Source organism: Carcharodon carcharias, assembly GCF_017639515.1.
Source record: "Carcharodon carcharias isolate sCarCar2 chromosome 37 unlocalized genomic scaffold, sCarCar2.pri SUPER_37_unloc_2, whole genome shotgun sequence".
NCBI classification, from domain to species: domain Eukaryota; kingdom Metazoa; phylum Chordata; class Chondrichthyes; order Lamniformes; family Lamnidae; genus Carcharodon; species Carcharodon carcharias.
Genome location: NW_024470767.1, coordinates 443238 through 461941, shown reverse-complemented (window position 1 = coordinate 461941; position 18704 = coordinate 443238). Strand labels below are relative to the sequence as shown.

The 18704-nt window shown below is 54.9% G+C and overlaps 1 protein-coding gene across 2 annotated transcripts in view; it reads left to right on the top strand.

The window, feature by feature from the left end:
- sf3b2 (splicing factor 3b, subunit 2) overlaps positions 1-16795 on the top strand; it is a 110471-nt gene extending 93676 nt beyond the window's left edge. For both annotated transcript variants that reach the window (XM_041182042.1, XM_041182040.1), the window contains 7 exons: positions 2266-2373; positions 2753-2860; positions 3799-3944; positions 6397-6498; positions 8097-8196; positions 15456-15641; positions 16646-16795. In XM_041182042.1, the coding sequence (XP_041037976.1) occupies positions 2266-2373; positions 2753-2860; positions 3799-3944; positions 6397-6498; positions 8097-8196; positions 15456-15641; positions 16646-16717 (822 nt within the window). In that variant the 3' untranslated portion in view covers positions 16718-16795. The remainder of the gene's footprint in view (positions 1-2265; positions 2374-2752; positions 2861-3798; positions 3945-6396; positions 6499-8096; positions 8197-15455; positions 15642-16645) is intronic.
- The last annotated feature ends 1909 nt before the right edge of the window (positions 16796-18704 follow it).

Below are 18704 nucleotides of genomic sequence, written 5' to 3'. Positions count from 1 at the left end.
CCCACCCCCTCACCTCCCCCCCCCCCCCACCCACCCCCTCACCTCCCCCCCACCCCACCCACCCCCTCACCTCCCCCCCACCCCACCCACCCCCTCACCTCCCCCCCACCCCACCCACCCCCTCACCTCCCCCCACCCCCCCCCCACCCGCCCCCTCACCTCCCCCAACCCCCCCACCCACCCCCTCACCTCCCCCACCCCCCCCACCCACCCCCTCACCTCCCCCACCCACCCCCTCACCTCCCCCCCACCCCACCCACCCCCCTCACCTCCCCCCACCCCCCCCACCCGCCCCCTCACCTCCCCCACCCCCCCCCACCCGCCCCCCTCCTCCCCCAACCCCCCCCACCCACCCCCTCACCTCCCCCACCCCCCCCCACCCACCCCCTCACCTCCCCCCCACCCCACCCACCCCCTCACCTCCCCACCCACCCCCTCACCTCCCCCCCACCCCACCCACCCCCTCACCTCCCCCACCCCCCCCCCACCCCCCCCCTCACCTCCCCCACCCCCCCACCCGCCCCCTCACCTCCCCCCCAACCCCACCCCGCCCCCTCACCTCCCCCCCCCAACCCGCCCCCTCACCTCCCCCCCAACCCCACCCGCCCCCCACCACCCCCCACCCCCCCCCACCCGCCCCCTCACCTCCCCCCCCCCCCCCCCACCCCCCCCCCTCACCTCCCCCACCCCCCCCACCCGCCCCCTCACCCCCCCCACCCGCCCCCTCACCTCCCCCCCCCACCCCCCCCTCACCTCCCCCCCCCACCCACCCCCTCACCTCCCCCACACCCCACCCGCCCCCCCTCACCTCCCCCCCCCACCCCGCCCCCTCACCTCCCCCCCCCCCACCCGCCCCCTCACCTCCCTCCCCCCCCCACCCACCCCCCTCACTCCCCCACACCCACCCGCCCCCTCACCTCCCCCCCCCACCCCCCCCTCACCTCCCCCCCCCACCACCCCCCACCTCCCCACACCCCACCCTCCCCTCACCCCCCCCCCCCCCCCCCCCACCCCCCCCCCCCCACCCACCCCCTCCCCCCCCCCCCCCCACCCACCCCTCACCTCCCCTCACCCACCCCCCCTCACCTCCCTCCCCCCCATCCCACCCACCCCCTCACCTCCCTCCCCCCACCCACCCCCTCACCTCCCTCCCCCCCATCCCACCCACCCCCTCACCTCCCTCCCCCCACCCACCCCCTCACCTCCCTCCCCCCCCATCCCACCCGCCCCCTCACCTCCCTCCCCCCCCATCCCACCCACCCCCTCACCTCCCTCCCCCCACCCACCCCCTCACCTCCCTCCCCCCCCACCCGCCCCCTCACCTCCCTCCCCCCCCACCCGCCTCCTCACCTCCCCCACCCCCCCCACCCGCCCCCTCACCTCCCCCCCCCACCCGCCTCCTCACCTCCCCCCCAACCCCACCCACCCCCTCACCTCCCCCACCCCCCCCCACCCACCCCCTCACCTCCCCCACCCCCCCCCACCCACCCCCTCACCTCCCCCACCCACCCCCTCACCTCCCCCCACCCCACCCACCCCTCACCTCCCCCCCCACGCCCTCACCTCCCCCCCCACCCCACCCGCCCCTTCACCCCCCCCCCACCCCACCCTCCCCCTCACCTCCCCACCCACCCCCTCACCTCCCCCCCCCCCACCCCACCCACCCCCTCACCTCCCTCCCCCCCCACCCGCCCCCTCACCTCCCCCCCCAACCCCACCCACCCCCTCACCTCCCTCCCCCCCCACCCCACCCACCCCCTCACCTCCCCACCCACCCCCTCACCTCCCTCCCCCCCCCACCCCACACACCCCCTCACCTCCCCCCCACCCCACCCGCCCCCTCACCTCCCCCCCACCCCACCCACCCACTCACCTCCCCCCCCCACCCGCCCACCCCCTCACCTCCCCCCCCCACCCCCCCACCCCTGCCCGCCCAGCAGCCCTCCCTTCACCCTGACATCTCTACCCTCCTCTAATTCTGGCCTTCAGCTGCTTGAACCCTTATCTCTGGAATTCCTGCCTTAACGCTCTCCCCCACCTCTCCCCCTTGACGACGCCCCTAAAAGCCTTCCTCGTCTGTCCTAATATCTCCTCACGAGTCTCGGTGTGAACGTCGTCCGGCTTATGCTCCATGTGAAGCGTTTTCGGACGTTAAAATCTCAAGTCAAATCCAAGTTGTTCCGCATGGGAGTTTCTCTCTGTTTCCGAGGTAGCTTCTTTGTAACAGCCCCGCTGCTAACTCCAGTTATTTTGTCTCTTCCACAGAACGCACACAAGGTCCCTCCCCCCTGGCTGATTGCCATGCAGAGGTACGGCCCTCCACCATCCTATCCCAATCTCAAAATTCCTGGCTTAAACTCGCCGATCCCGGAGGTAAGTCCGTCGTACGACGGTCGTTGACAGAGGCTTGATGCGCTGAGACTGAAACGTGGGTTGGGGGGGGGGTGGTGGGCGCAGGCTAATCTGTTCTATTGCGATTTGTCATGGTGTGCTTGTCAATGCCCTGAACCAGTCGAGGGGTTTCCACACAGTAAGTAAGGAGAAGGTGTTTCCTTGGGGGGAGGTGGGTCGGTAACCAGTGGGACACAGGTTGAAGAGAATTGTCAGGGGGGTGGGAGGGGGAGGTGGGGTGGGGGGAGATGTTCCGTTGCATGTCTGCCTGCGTTGCGATGAGTCAGGTCCGTTAACCTATTGTTTTAATTTTGTGGAAATGTTCTCGCTGTGTAAGTCTCGTGCGTTGTCCCCTTCGCAGAGCTGCTCCTTTGGCTATCACGCAGGTGGATGGGGAAAGCCGCCTGTCGATGAAACTGGGAAACCCCTGTATGGCGATGTCTTTGGAACCAATTCCCTGGAATTTCAGGTAAGTCTCGGTGGATTCACGCTGACAGGGCTTCCCTCGATCACCTCCAGAACATGCTGTACGCACCATGAATACAGGGGCGACTGATCCTGGCCCAGACTGATCCCTGCCCTCCAGTTTGTGCACAGAGAGAGATGAGATCTTGTTTAGATGAGATGAGAGAGTTTAGCAGTAGCCCCGACGCTACCTTTGTGAATTTTGGGATTTGGTTTTAAGAAAGCACATCATTTTCTCCGCTTTGTGAACTCTTAAGTTAATGTCACAAATTTAACATTAAATAAAATAAGATTTTATTCGTTGAGGCTCAGAAGGTGAAATTATGTTTCACAGACTAGGCTTGTATCACCTTGAGTATAGAAGGTTAAGGGGGGATCTAATCGAGGGGATGATTAGAGGATTCAATGGGGTTGATAGAGAGAAACTATTTCCTATGGTGGAGGCGGGGGTGGGTGGGGTCCAGAACAAGGGGGCAGAACCTTAAAATGGGAGCCAGGCCGTTCAGGGTGATGTCAGGAAGCACTTCCTCATACAAAGGAGAGTGGAAATCTGGAACTCTCTCCCCCAAACAGCTGCCAAGGTTGGGGGTCAGTTGGAAATGTCGGCACTGAGATTGATAGATTTTTGTTGGATAAGGGGATTAAAGGTTATGGAACCGAGGTGGGTAGATGGAGTTAAGGTACAGATCAGCTGTGATCTCATTCAATGGCAGAATAGGCTCAAGGGGCTGAATGGCCTCTTCCTGTTCCTGTGTAGCAGGCTAGATGGGCTGAATGGCCTCCTCCTGTTCCTGTGTAGCAGGCTAGATGGGCTGAATGGCCTCCTCCTGTTCCTGTGTAGCAGGCTAGATGGGCTGAATGGCCTATTCCTGTGTAGCAGGCTAGATGGGCTGAATGGCCGCCTCCTGTTCCTGTGTTGAGGTTTCTGATCTTCCTTCACAGGCAAAGACTGAGGAGGAGGAGCTGGATCGGACCCCCTGGGGTGAGCTGGAGCCTTCTGATGAAGAGTCCTCAGAGGAAGAGGAGGAGGAAGATGAGAGCGATGAAGATAAACCAGACGACACTGGCTTCATCACACCTGCTGACAGGTAGTGACTTGGGAGCGATTGGGAGGGAGGGGCTCTGACCATGGAGTGGTCGCTGGCTGGCTGGCTGGCTGGCTGGGTGGTCCATGTCTTCATGATGTGGGGCTGTCATTATGTGACTGCCCCTCATGCTCCTCGACCTGTCTGCAGCCCCTGACATGGTTGACCACACCGTCCGCCTCTAACACCGCTCCACTGCCGTCCAGCTGGGTGGGACTGCTCTCACCTGGTTCCATCTATACACATCTGATCGCCAGTGAATCGCCAGCAATGGCCTGTCTTCCTGCCCCCACACCATCACCTCTGGTGTCCACCAAGGGTTGATCCTTAGCCTCGCATGCCCCTCCCCTCACCACTTGTCATAAGAAATAGGAGCGGGAGCAGACCATTCAGCCCCTCGAGCCTGCTCCGCCGTTCAATAAGATCATGGCTGATCATCTTGTGTTTCGATTTCCACATTCCCATCTCACCCCGATAACCTTCGATTGCCTTGCCTAGTAAAAATCCATCTGCCTCTGCCCCTCGGCAACACCCTCCAGAGGCACGGAGTCAGTTACCGAGTGTGCACTGCCCATCCCCACCAGTACTGTACCCCAGTGTTATACAGTGACAGACCTGTCCCCACCAGTACTGTACCCCAGTGTTATAGTGACAGACCTGTCCCCACCAGTACTGTACTCCAGTGTTATACAGCGACAGACCAGTCTCCACCAGTACTGTACCCCAGTGTTATACAGTGACAGACCCGTCCCCACCAGTACTGTACCCCAGTGTTATACAGTGACAGACCCGTCCCCACCTGTACTGTACCCCAGTGTTATACAGCGACAGACCAGTCTCCACCAGTACTGTACCCCAGTGTTATACAGTGACAGACCAGTCCCCACCAGTATTGTACGCCAGTGTTATACAGTGACAGACCTGTCCCCACCAGTACTGTACCCCAGTGTTATACAGTGACAGACCTGTCCCCACCAGTACTGTACGCCAGTGTTATACAGTGACAGACCCGTCCCCACCAGTACTGTATGCCAGTGTTATACAGTGACAGACCAGTCCCCACCAGTATTGTACGCCAGTGTTATACAGTGACAGACCCGTCCCCACCAGTACTGTACGCCAGTGTTATACAGTGACAGACCCGTCCCCACCAGTACTGTATGCCAGTGTTATACAGTGACAGACCAGTCCCCACCAGTATTGTACGCCAGTGTTATACAGTGACAGACCCGTCCCCACCAGTACTGTACGCCAGTGTTATACAGTGACAGACCTGTCCCCACCAGTACTGCATCCAGATGATGTCAGCTCAAGATGCTTCTTCCAAGACAGTACCAAGTTCTTGGAAGGACAATGAAATGCTGTAGTTTGGTTTGAGGATGTGAACGTTGAGGATCGGGGGGGAGGGGGGGTGGGGGTGTAATTGCAGCTCCTCCTGAAGTGACAAACTGGCCAGTGTGTAATGACCTTGTGTATCTAGAACTCTGTGGCTTTTCATGGTGAGAATGGACAAAGGGTGAGCATTGCAGCCCTTCCCTCCCCTGCCAATGTTACACTGAGAGATTAAAGTAGCAGAGCTTGTGATTGGCACAACCCAAATTCTTGGCTGACGTGGCAATATGCGGATTTCCAGCTGGTTAACCTGTCGGTAAACTCCCTCACCCACCCCCTCACCTCCCTCCCCCCCCCATCCCACCCACCCCCTCACCTCCCCCACCCACCCCCTCACCTCCCCCACCCACCCCCTCACCTCCCCCACCCACCCCCTCACCTCCCCCACCCACCCCCTCACCTCCCTCCCCCCCACCCCACCCACCCCCTCACCTCCCCCCCACCCCACCCACCCCCTCACCTCCCTCCCCCCCCACCCCACCCACCCCCTCACCTCCCTCCCCCCCCCACCCCCTCACCTCCCTCCCTCCCTCGCCCAGCGGTCCCTCACCACCAGCTCCCTCGCCCAGCGGCCCCTCACCACCAGCTCCCTCCACCCCTCCGCTCTCTCTGAATCGTCCGGCTGCTTATCCGACGTCCAGTCCTGGATGGTCAGAAATGTCCTCCGATTCAATATGGGGAAGACTGAAGCCATTGTTTTCAGTCCCTGCTCCAATCTCCATTCCCTAGGGACCAGCTCCATCCCTCTCTCCCCCCCGGGAACAGTCTGAGATTAAACCAGTCTGTTCACAGCCTCAGTGTCACATTCGAACCCGGGGATGAGCTTCCGACCTCCTATTCGCCCATTTCCACCCCCGTAACATCGCCCGGATTCACCCCCGTCTCAGCTCATCGGCTGCTGAAGCCCTCACCCATGCCTTCATCATCTCCAGACTCGACTATCCCAGCGTTCTCCCGGCGACTCTCCCATCTCCCCTGCTTGGTAAGCAGGAGGTTAGTCTATCTATAAATGATCTCTGTCTCTGTCTCTGACCTTTCTCTGTCTGTCTCTCTCTCTCTGCAGTGGGTTGATTACACCAGGGGGCTTCTCCTCTGTCCCTGCGGGAATGGAGACCCCAGAACTCATTGAACTGAGGAAGAAGAAGATTGAAGAAGCCATGGATGGGTAAGAGCTGTGTGAGGGAAAGGGTGAGGCCAGGTTTGGGGGTATGGGGAGGGTGTTGTCGGTGGAGTATGGCCTCAAACTGGCCTCAAACTCCTGGCGTTCGGAAAGCAGTGGAGAATTGATTAAGAATCTATGCTGGAGACTGGGAGAGGTGGAGGGCAGAGCCTGGATTAGCAACTTGTTCAATACACTGACATGTTCACCAGGGCGAGAGAATAACTGCAATGTTCCTGTGAAAGTGGTACCCTGATCACAGACAGCACCTTCAGACAGCGAGTGTGAAACTGTACCCTAATCACAGTCAGCACCTTCAGACAGGGAGTGTGAAACTGTACCCTAATCACAGTCAGCACCTTCAGACAGCGAGTGTGAAACTGTACCCTAATCACAGTCAGCACCTTCAGACAGGGAGTGTAAAACTGTACCCTAATCACAGTCAGCACCTTCAGACAGCGAGTGTGAAACTGTACCCTAATCACAGTCAGCACCTTCAGACAGGGAGTGTAAAACTGTACCCTAAACACAGTCAGCACCTTCAGACAGGGAGTGTGAAACTGTACCCTGATCACAGCACCTTCAGACAGGGAGTGTGAAACTGTATCCTGATCACAGCCAGCACCTTCAGACAGGGAGTGTGACACTGTACCCTAATCACAGTCAGCACCTTCAGACAGCGAGTGTGAAACTGTACCCTGATCACAATCAGCACCTTCAGACAGGGAGTGTGAAACTGTACCCTGATCACAGTCAGCACCTTCAGACAGGGAGTGTAAAACTGTACCCTAATCACAGCCAACATTTTCAGACAGGGAGTATAAAACTGTACCCTGATCACAGCCAGCACCTTCAGACAGGGAGTGTAAAACTGTACCCTAATCACAGTCAGCGCCTTCAGACAGGGAGTGTAAAACTGTACTCTGATCACAGCCAGCACCTTCAGACAGGGAGTGTAAAACTGTACCCTAATCACAGTCAGCACCTTCAGACAGGGAGTGTAAAACTACCCTAATCACAGTCAGCAACTTCAGACAGGGAGTATAAAACTGTACTCTGATCACAGTCAGCACCTTCAGACAGGGAGTGTGAAACTGTACCCTAATCACAGTCAGCACCTTCAGACAGGGAGTGTGAAACTGTACCCTGATCACAGGCAGCACCTTCAGACAGGGAGTGTTTCGATCTTCCCCCTTTCTCTGATTCAGAGTCTGGCTCTCACCCATTTTAGTGACACACTTTCCTCCTTGCTAAAGTGACTACAAGCAGGATGAGTGAAAGTGAAAAGGAGGGTGATCCTGAAGGAGGAGCTGAGAATTTGAGGATATGCAGTTTAACTGTGAGCTCTTTCCAGCACTGGGAGATTGCTGTGATTATAGAGCATGGGGCAGGGAATCGCTTATCCTGTGGCTACATCATGGTGAGTCGGGGCCACCAAACTGCTTGATGTGGGCATTGGGGGCGCGCGGCTGAGCTGGGGGAGCATGGGGGGTGGAGGGGGTAGGGACCTGGCTGACAGGGGGGCGGGGTCTAGGCAGCAGTGGGTGGGATCTCTCGAGCACAGTGCCATTCTGATTGGACGTTCTGCTTCTTTCCCCACACAGTGGCGACACACCCCAGCTGTACATTCCAGTGCCAGAGAAGAGGACAGCAACAATAGGGGGAGCCATGATGGGCTCGACACACATCTACGACATGTCAGCGGTGAGTCCTTGCTTATCGCACTGTGGACGTAGTAACTAACAGCAACCGGCGGGACAGGCCCCCCCCCCCCATTGAGTGTTGCGTGGAGCTCGGCTGAGCTGTTTGAATGAAGCCACTCCCACGCGACTGACACAAAATCACTGCATCTCGACCCAGTGCGTAGTAAGGAGAGGTCCACGTTCCACCCCCAGCCTCTGCTGAATTAGCTGGTCCTGCCCAGTGTAGTACTGAGCCCCACTGTACACGTGCATGCAGACGCATCCACACACACACACAGTGTGGTACTGAGCCCCACTGTACACGTGCATGCGGACGCATCCACACACACACACACACACACACACACACACACAGTGTGGTACTGAGCCCCGCTGTACACGTGCATGCGGACGCATCCACACACACACACAAAAGATGGGCTGGAAAATCCCTGGACCAGATGGCCTGCATTCTCAGGTCTTCAGAGAAGTGGCTGCAGTGATAGTGGATGCATTGGTTACAATCTTCCAAAATTTCTTGGATTCTGGAAGGATTCCGGTGGATTGGAAGATAGTGAATGTAATACAGAGTGCAGGAAACTATAGGCTAGTGAGCCTAATATCTGTCATAGGGAAAGTACTAGAATCCTTCATCAAGGACGTTGCAGCAGGATAGTTAGAAAATCAGCTTTGAGGAAGTAACAAGCAAGGTGGATAAAGGGGAACCTGTAGATGTGGTGTACTTGGATTTCCAGAAGACATTTACAGGATAAGATTTCATGTTAGCATGGATAGAGGATGAAGAGCAAAATCCTGCAGATGCTGAACATCTGAAACAAAAACAGAAAATGCTGGAAAAACTCAGCAGGTCTGACAGCATCTGTGGAGAGAGAGAGAGACAGAGTTAACATTTTGAGTCCATGTGACCCTTCTTCAGAGCTGTGATGAAACTTATACTGTTTGAGGGAGGCTGGGGCAGCTGGAGTTGGATAGAAGGTCAGCGATAGATGGAGGCAAAGGAGAGATTGACAAAGATGTCAGATCTAAGGGACAAAGGGAGTGTTAATGGCAGTGGTTGGTGCTAAGAAAGGTGCTGATAGTGGCATAACAGTAAGAAAGCAGAATGTGATAATAGCAGAACAAGGGTAGGATTGTGTGAAAGAACAACATGGACCAAGTAACAGACGGCCCTGTGGGGGATTGGAGGAGGCAGTGGTGGGGGACAAAGGATAAAAAATGGAACAGAAGGGGGGATAAAACTATGGATAAATGAATAAAAATAAGTGGATAAAAATGAGAAAAGGGGATTTTAAAAAAGGGGGTGGGGATGGAGGAGAGAGTTCATGACCTAAAGTTGTTGAACTCTATATTCAGTCCGGAAGGCTGTAAAGTGCCTGGTTGGAAGATGAGGTATTGTTCCTCCAGTTTGCGTTGAGCTTCACTGGGACAATGCAGCAAGCCAAGGACAGACATGTGGGCATGAGAGCAGGGTGGAGTGTTGAAATGGCAAGCGACAGGGAGGTCTGGGTCATTCTTGCGGACAGACCGAAGGTGTTCTGCAAAGCGGTCGCCCAGTCTGCGTTTGGTCTCTCCAATGTAGAGGAAACAGCGTTGGGAGCAGTGAATGCAGTAGACTAAATTAAGGGAAGTGCAAGTGAAATGCTGCTTCACTTGAAAGGAGTGTTTGGGCCCTTGGACGGTGGGCAGGGAGTAGGTAAAGGGGCACGTGTTGCACCTTCTGCGGTTGCATGGGAAGGTGCCGTGCGAAGAGGATGAGGTGTTGGGGGTGATGGAGGAGTGGACCAGGGTGTCCCGGAGAGAACGGTCCTTACAGAATGCTGTCAGGGTGGGGCGAAGGGAAGATGTGTTTGGTGGTGGCATCATGCTGGAGTTGGCAGAAATGGCGGAGGATGATCCTTTGAATGCAGAGGCTGGTGGGGTGATAAGTGAGGACAAGGGGGACCCTATCATGGTTCTGGGAGGAAGAGGAAGGTGTGAGGGCAGATGCGCGGGAGATGGGCCGGACACAGTTGAGGGCCCAGTCAACCACAGTGGGTGGGAAACCTTGGTTAAGGAAGAAGGAGGACATGTCAGAGGCACTGTTTTTGAAGGTAGCATCATCGGAACAGATGCGACGGAGGTGAAGGAACTGAGAGAATGGAATGGAGTCCTTACAGGAAGCGGGGTGTGAGGAGCTGTAGTCGAGGTAGCTGTGGGAGTCGGTCGGCTTGTAATGGATATTGGTGGACAGTCTATCACCAGAAATTGAGACAGAGAGGTCAAGGAAGGGAAGGGAAGTGTCAGAGATGGACCATGTGAAAATGATGGAGGGGTGGAGATTGGAAGCAAACTTAATAAATTTTTCCAGGTCCAGACGAGAGCATGAAGCAGCACCGAAGTAATCATCGATGTACCGGAGAAAGAGTTGTGGGAGGGGGCCAGAGTAGGACTGGAACAAGGAATGTTCCACATACCCCATAAAGAGACAGGCATAACTGGGACCCATGCGGGTACCCATAGCCACACCTTTTATTTGGAGGAAGTGAGACAAGTTAAAGGAGAAATTGTTCAGTGAGAGAACAAGTTCAGCCAGACGGAGGAGAGTAGTGGTGGATGGGGATTGTTTGGGCCTCTGTTCAAGGAAGAAGCTGAGAGCCCTCAGACCATCCCAGTGGGGGATGGAGGTGTAGAGGGATTGGACGTCCATGGTGAAGAGGAAGCGGTTAGGGCCAGGGAACTGGAAATTGTTGACATGATGTAGGGCATCAGAGGAATTGCAGGTATAGGTGGGAAGAAACTGGACAAGGGGAGAGAGAACGGAGTCAAGATAGGAAGAAATTAGTTCCGTGGGGCAGGAGCAAGCTGACACGATCGGTCTACTGGGACATTCCTGTTTGTGGATTTTGGGTAGGAGGTAGAAGTGGGCCGTCCGAGGTTGGGAGACTATCAGGTTGCGAGCTGTGGGAGGAAGATCCCCAGAGGAGATGAGGTCAGTGACAGTCCTGGAAACAATGGCTTGATGTTCAGTGGTGGGGTCATGGTCCAGGGAGAGGTAGGAGGAAGCGTCTGCGAGTTGACGCTCAGCCTCCGTGAGGTAGAGGTCAGTGCGCCAGACAACAACAGCACCACCCTTGTCAGCGGGTTTGATAACAAAGTCAGGGTTGAACCTGAGAGAACAGAGTGCAGCAAGTTCAGAGAGAGACAGGTTAGAATGGGTGAGAGGAGCAGAGAAATTGAGGCGGTCAATGTCACACCGACAGTTCTCAATGAAAAGATCAAGAGAAGGTGAGAAGCCAGTGGGAGGGGTTCAGGTGGAGGGAGAATATTGGAGGTGGGTAAAAGGATCCGTTGAACAGGGAGAGGACTCCTGCCCAAAGAAGTGAGCACGGAGACAAAGGCGGCGGAAGAAGAGTTCAGCATCGTGCCGAGCCCGAAATTCATTGAGGTGAGGGCATAAGGGTATGAAACTGAGTCCTTTGCTGAGCGCTGAACGTTCAGCATCGAAGAGGGGAAGGTCAGGGGGTATGGTGAATATATGGCCGGGGTTGGGATTAGAAGATGGGATGGGGTCAGAGGGATGGAAAGGGGTGGAGAGTGCTGGATGGGTGTTGGTATCAATGAGTTGTTGGAGCTTGTGTTCCTTTGCACCTGAAAGAAAGAGACAAAGTTTCTTGTTGAGGCATCGGATGAGACGAAGAATAAAATGAAATTGGGGGCACGGGCAGCTTAGAAATAGGGTGAGCCGGTGCTGCTGGAGGGAGAGGTCGAGTGTGTTCATATGGCGGCGCATGGCACTGAGTGTGCATCTCAGGATGCGGTGAGAACAGCAGTCCGAGGAGGGTTGTATGTCCCAGAGATACCTGTAATCCTGGGTGGGTTCAGAACATGAGGGATGGAACTTCAGTTGAAATCCACATGGGATAAGTCGGAGACGGAGACAGTCACTGAGAAAGGAGATATGGCTGTGAAAGCGGGTTTTAGTAAACACCTTGTCAAACACCAGGAGAGAAATGGAAAGCGATGAAGACGAACAGGGCAAAAGAGACGAGGATCCTTGGATAGAGGATTGGTTGGCTCACAGAAGCAGAGTCGGGATTAATGGGTCATTTTCAGGTCAACACGCTGGGAACTAGTGGAGTGCCACAGGGATCAGTGCTGGAGTCTCAACCATTTACCATCCACATCAACGATTTGGATGAAGGAAGTGAATGTATGGTAGCTAAATTTGCTGATGACACCAAGATATGTAGGAATGTAAGTTGTCAAGAAGTAGAGTCTGCAAAGGGACATCGATAGGTTAAGTGAGTGGGCAAAAAATTGGAGTATAATGTGGGAAAATGTGAACCACTCCACTTTGACAGGAAGAATTGAAAAGCAGCAGATTATTTAAATGGAGAGAGAGATTGCAGAACTCTGAGGTACAGAGGGATCTGGGTGTCCTGGTGCATGAATCAGGAAAAGTTAATCTGCAGGTACAGCAAGAGATTAGGAAGGAAAATGGGATGTTGCTGTTCATTCCAAGGGGAATGGGATTTAAAAGTAGGGATGTTTTACTGCAGCTGTACAGGGTGCTGGTGAGACCACATCTGTGTACAGTTTTAGTCTTCTCGTTTGAAGAAGGATATCTTTGGAAGCAGTTCAGAGAAGGTTCACTTGATTGATTCCTGGAATGAAGGGATAATCTTATGAAAGGTTGTGCAGGCTGGGCCTGTACCCATTGGAGTTTAGAAGAATGAGAGACCATCTTATTGAAACATATCAGATCCTGAGGATATTTGGCAGGGTGGATACCTGGAGGATGTTTCCTCTTGTGGAAGAGACTAGAACCAGGGCACACCGTTTAAGGATAGGAGGTCTTCATTTAAGATGGAGATGAGAAGAATTTTTTTTTCTCTGAGGATTATTAGTCTATGGAATTCTCTTCCCCAGAGAGCAGTGGAGGCTGGCTCATGTCTAACTCTGTCTTGAATATATGCAGAGTTTTGATAAGCAGGGGAGTTGAGAGTTATGGGGAGGCAGATGGCAAAGTGGAGTTCAGACCACAACCAGATCAGCCATGATCTTATTGAATGGCAGAGCAGGCTGGAAGGGCTGAATGGCCTATTCCTGCTCCTAATTCCTATTTTCCTAGCCACACACGTGCATGTGTGCACCCAGACATGTGCATGCGCACGCAGACACATACACACACTCAGACAGACACACACACACACACACACACACACACACACACTCACTCACTCACTCTCATACCCCCACCGACACACACACACACACACCCACAGACACACTCTTGCGCACACACACACACACACTCTCTCTCTCACACACACACACACACACACACACACCGACTCTTTCGCGCGCACACACACACACCCACACACACACACCCACACACACACACACTGACGCTCACACACACTCATTCTCACACACACACAACCCACCAACACTCACACACACTCACACACACACACACACATACACACACATCCACACACTCACACACACATACCCACTGACACTCTCACACACTCTCTCACACACACACACACTCACACACACACCCCCACCGACACACACTCTCACACCCACACACACACACACAACCACCGACACTCACACACACCCCCACCGACACACACACACACACACACACACACACACCCCCCCCCACCGACTCTCACACATACACACACTCTCACACACACACCTACCGACACCCCCCCACACACACACACACCGACACACACACACACACACATATTCACTCTCTCACTCACTCACTCACACACACACTCACCGACACACACACACACTCACCGACACACACACACTCACCGACACACACACACTCACCGACACACACACACTCACCGACACACACACACTCACCGACACACACACACACTCACTCACACACACACTCACCCACCCACCCACACACCGACACTCTCACACACACACACACACTCACACTCACTCACTCACTCACTCACTCACTCACACATACCCACCCACCCACACACACACATACCCCCACACACCACTGCCTGAGTTAGGGACGGAACAGAAATCAGCTGCAGTTCCTGCTCTGGATCATATTGGCTGAGCTGGCGGTGTTGGATATTTCTGGAGTTGACACACTTTCAGGAGACTTGCAGGCAATTGATGCCCAGAACAAAAATACAGCTATCTGAAGTAGCAGCTGTCACCTTGGAGTCAGGACATTGTGGGTCGAGATCTCACTCCAGAGACTTCAGCTCCACAATCCAATCACTGGGCCTAATAGATATCCCAACCAACAGATGGATCTGGGTCATTATCACGTTGCTGTTTGTGGGATCTTGCTGTGTGTAAATTGGCTGCTGAGTTTCCTACATTACAACAGTGATTGTCTCTCTCTGAAACGCTTTGGGATGTCCCAGAGCGGTGACAGGAGCTGGAGAGATTCAGGTTGTCTTTGAGTGAAGCTTTCTCATGGGTTAATTGAGAGAGTTGGTGAGCAAGCTGGATGGGGGGGGGGTTTTGGGGTTTGGGAGTGTGGAGGGAGGCTCCTGCAAGGATATAATTGTGGGATGTGTGTGTATTGTGAACCAGTTCAGGGCTCTGTGTGCGTGGAGTGACTGTGTCTTTGTGGCTCTCAGCTCTATCTTAGTTACAACTTTCCAAGTGCTATTTTTAGCGCTGGGTAAATGTCTCCGCTGTGTGTGCTGATTGCTGTTTTATTAAAAAATCTGTATTGTTCCCTTGTTGAGAGTGTTAGTGGATAAAACAGTGTAACACGGAGTGTAATAGTGTAGCACTTAGCATTCCAGCCTGGATAAACACCCTGAGTCATCCATCCCTCAGTGACAGAGTGAACCACAAGAATTTCCCCACCATCTCTGCGCTGATGAGAGGAGCAGATCAGCAGATTCTTCGCAGACAGTCAGTGCCTCCCCTGGTGATCAGATTGTTCCTTTTCCCAGACGGGACCTTTTGGAAACCGGGGGGGGAAAGCATTGGATTTGGGAGACGCTGGGAGGCAGAGACTTCAGCTACCACCACCCCCCCCCAGCCTGTCCCAGCAAACACATCACCGCACCAGGCCATTCAGCCTATCTAGCCTATGCTGCACATGAGCCTGATTCCACCAGTGGGGTCCTAGTTAGTGCAGTGGGACACCCATCCCCTCTGTCCAGTTGCAGGGGATGCCATTGCTTTCTATCCTTTAGACCGTCTGCCGCTGGCACTTCCTCTGGCTACCTAACTGTGTTGTGTTGCTGTGTCCGATAGGTGATGAGTCGCAAAGGGCCAGCCCCTGAGACCCAGGGCATCGAGGTGGCACTAGCACCCGAGGAGCTGGAGCTTGACCCCATGGCCATGACCCAGAAATATGAGGAGCGAGTCCGGGAGCAGCAGGCCCAGGTCGAGAAGGAGGACTTCAGTGACATGGTCGCAGAGCACGCGGCCAAACAGAAGGTAAGAGCATCTCCTCAACTGTACGCTGTGATGGAACTCTCCCCCCAGACACTGGCCCCGCCAGATCTTCCCCCAGCACTGCCCCCTGCAGCTGCAGCACGGGGGTAAATCCTGTTGCTGTCTGCTGCTTTGGAAGGTTTTGGCGGGGGGGGGGCGGTGGGGGGATGTGGGCGGGGGGGTGCTGGTTGTGGCTGTTTCCTGTCCACCCCACTCCTTGCAGGGAAGGACACTTCAGTATCTTGTTTATTGATTTAGGCCTCAGCCCAAATCAGTGGGGTTATCATAACGAGCGTCCGAACTCAGAGCAGAAGTAGGCCATTCGGCCCCTCGATCCTGCTCCTCCATTCAATAAGATCATGGCTGCTCTGAGTGTAACCTCAACCCCACATTCCTGCCCACCCCCTTGTTAATCGAGGCTTCATTGGTCTGGATTTGAAGTGGGACAGACCAAGGTCACCTCGCGAATCCTGATTATACCTGAGAGCTGGCACTGGTCCAGTATAAACCTGCCTGAGTAAGAGGCTGCTTTCAGCATGTTTATTCATAGTACCTGTTCTTTCATCAGCAGGCTTACTGGAACTTAGTGCTGAGATTGCAGCTGATCCCTGCAAATGTTGCCATAGTCTGTAAGCTGAGGGTGATGAACACTATTGGAGCTTTCTCTCTCATCAACCTGCTCACGAAAAGCTACACAAATAGCAGACTCTGTTCATCGCTGCACCATTGGCAACTGTGTCTTCAGCTGCCTGGGGCCCTAAGCTTTGCAATTCCCTCCCTAAACCTCGCTGCCCCTCCCTCTCTCTCTCTCTCTCTCTCCTCTCAGACGCTGCTTAAAACTGACCTCTTTGACCGAGTTTCCAGTTACCTGTCACTAATATCTCCCTGTGTCGGTCTTGGTGCCTAGTCTGTGCTTGGTTACACTCCTGTGAAGTCTTGAGTTATTTTACTGTCGAAGGTGCTATATAAATGCAAGTTGTTGTAACGTGTTCTCGTTTGATTCACAGCAAAAGAAGAGGAAAGCACAGCCAGCAGACAGCAGCCGCAGTACCAAGAAGTACAAGGAGTTCAAATTCTAACCTGAGCCAATTCACAGCCGTCACTCTCACCCTCTCTCCACCTCCTATCGTTGTATTAAAGTTCTGATTTTTTAACAACGGGGTGTCCTTTCTCTCTTCAATAAACTGCCCCCTGTAGGGATTCAGCACTTCAACACGCCCATCCCCACCCCCATCCCCTGGTATACAGATGGGTTCCAGGTGACTCTGACCTTTTCATTCCGTGTTCCAGGAACCAAAGGATTTGTTGCACCTGCACAGTCGACCCCCCCCTTGCTGTCCCCCCTCCCTCTCTCTCGCCCTCCCTCCCCACCCTCCTCTCTCTCTCACCCTCCCCTCACTATCTGTCTTTCTCACTTCCCTCCATCAGTTTGCTATCTGGGAGCAGGAACCCTGCCTGATTATTCCCCCCCACCCTCGCTGACTAGGGGGCTGTGACTTGGGGTAACTGAGCACTGAACAGCCGGCCGACCAGACACGGCCATGCTGTAAGCAAGTTCCTCGAAAGCTGCAGGCACATACAGCTCGATCAGTATCTGTGGAGAGAGGAGAGCCAAGTCCAGCTTTTCTGTTTGGACCATGTCAGATCAGGAGCTGCAAAGGATCAACAGAGTTTGGAAATGAACCAGAAGAGCAATTGGTAGAAACATGTGCCACAACTGTAAAATATCAGTCAAGGCTCAGAGGAGAAACGTCGCTCTCTCTCTCTCCCACTCTCCCCCAACTCTCTCTCTCCCCCCCTCTCTCTCTCCCCCCCTCTCTCTCTCTCCCACTCTCCCCCCCATCTCTCTCTCTCTCCCCCCCTCTCTCTCCCCCACTCTCTCTCTCTCTCTCCCACTCTCCCCCTCTCTCTCTCTCTCCCCCCCCTCTCTCTCCCACTCTCCCCCCTCTCTCTCTCTCTCTCTCTCCCCTCTCTCTCTCTCTCCCCTCTCTCTCTCTCTCCCACTCTCCCCCCCTCTCTCTCTCCCCCCCTCTCTCTACCCCCACTCTCCCCCCGTCTCTCTCTCTCCCCCACTCTCTCTCCCCCCTCTCCCTCTCTGTGCCTCTCTTTCTCTCTCTCCTCCCTTCTCTGTCTGTCTCTCTCTCTCTCCCACTCTCCCCCCTCTCTCTCTCTCTCTCCCCTCTCTCTCTCCCCCCTTCCCTCTCTGTGCCTCTCTCTCCTCCCTTCTCTGTCTCTCTCTCCCACTCTCTCCCCCCGCCTCTCTCTCTCCCCCCCTCCCTCTCTGTGCCTCTCTCTCCTCCCTTCTCTGTCTCTCTCTCTCTCTCTCTCCCCCCTCTCTCTCTCTCTTCCCCCTCTCTTTCTCCCCCCCTCCCTCTCTGTGCCTCTCTCTCTCTCTCTCTCTCTCTCTGTCCCCACCCTTCTCTGTCTCTCTCTGTCTCTCTCCTCCCTTCTCTGTCTCTCTCTCTCTCTCCCTCACCCCAACCTCGCCGAGTCAGGAGTTGCTTTGTCAAAGTACTATTGCAGAGACTGATTTGCTGTGAGTGGGATCTTGCTGTGTGCACTTTGACTGCCCTGTTTCCTACTTTACAACAGTGACAAAGGTGCTGTAGAAAGGGGAATTCATTCTTTAATAGAACCTAATCCTCAGACTAACTGTTGGTTAAGTTGTGTGAATGGCCAAACCAGTGCAGTACCTCACCAAACCTAACCATGGACCAACACATGGAAGTCCATTGCCCTTTTAGGATTTGGTACCTGAACAGGGAGAGTTTCGAGTGGCGCTGTCTTCATATTATCTGTACGGCTGATGGAATCATACCATCCCTGCCTGATCTGGTATAAAGCTCTCCCACCACTCCTCCCCTCCCCATACACACACACAGCAGGAAAGGCTCAGGTTCAATGTGGGTGAGAGTGGGCTTTGCTCAGTCTGGGCCTCTGCTCCCGATCACTCTGCTGACTCCTGCATGTGTGAACATGGAGACACGAGGATTGGAAACGAGCAGAGCCTGGACAACCCCCACATCAGCAAGAACTCGGCAGCGAGAAGGGGACAGGAGAATGCAA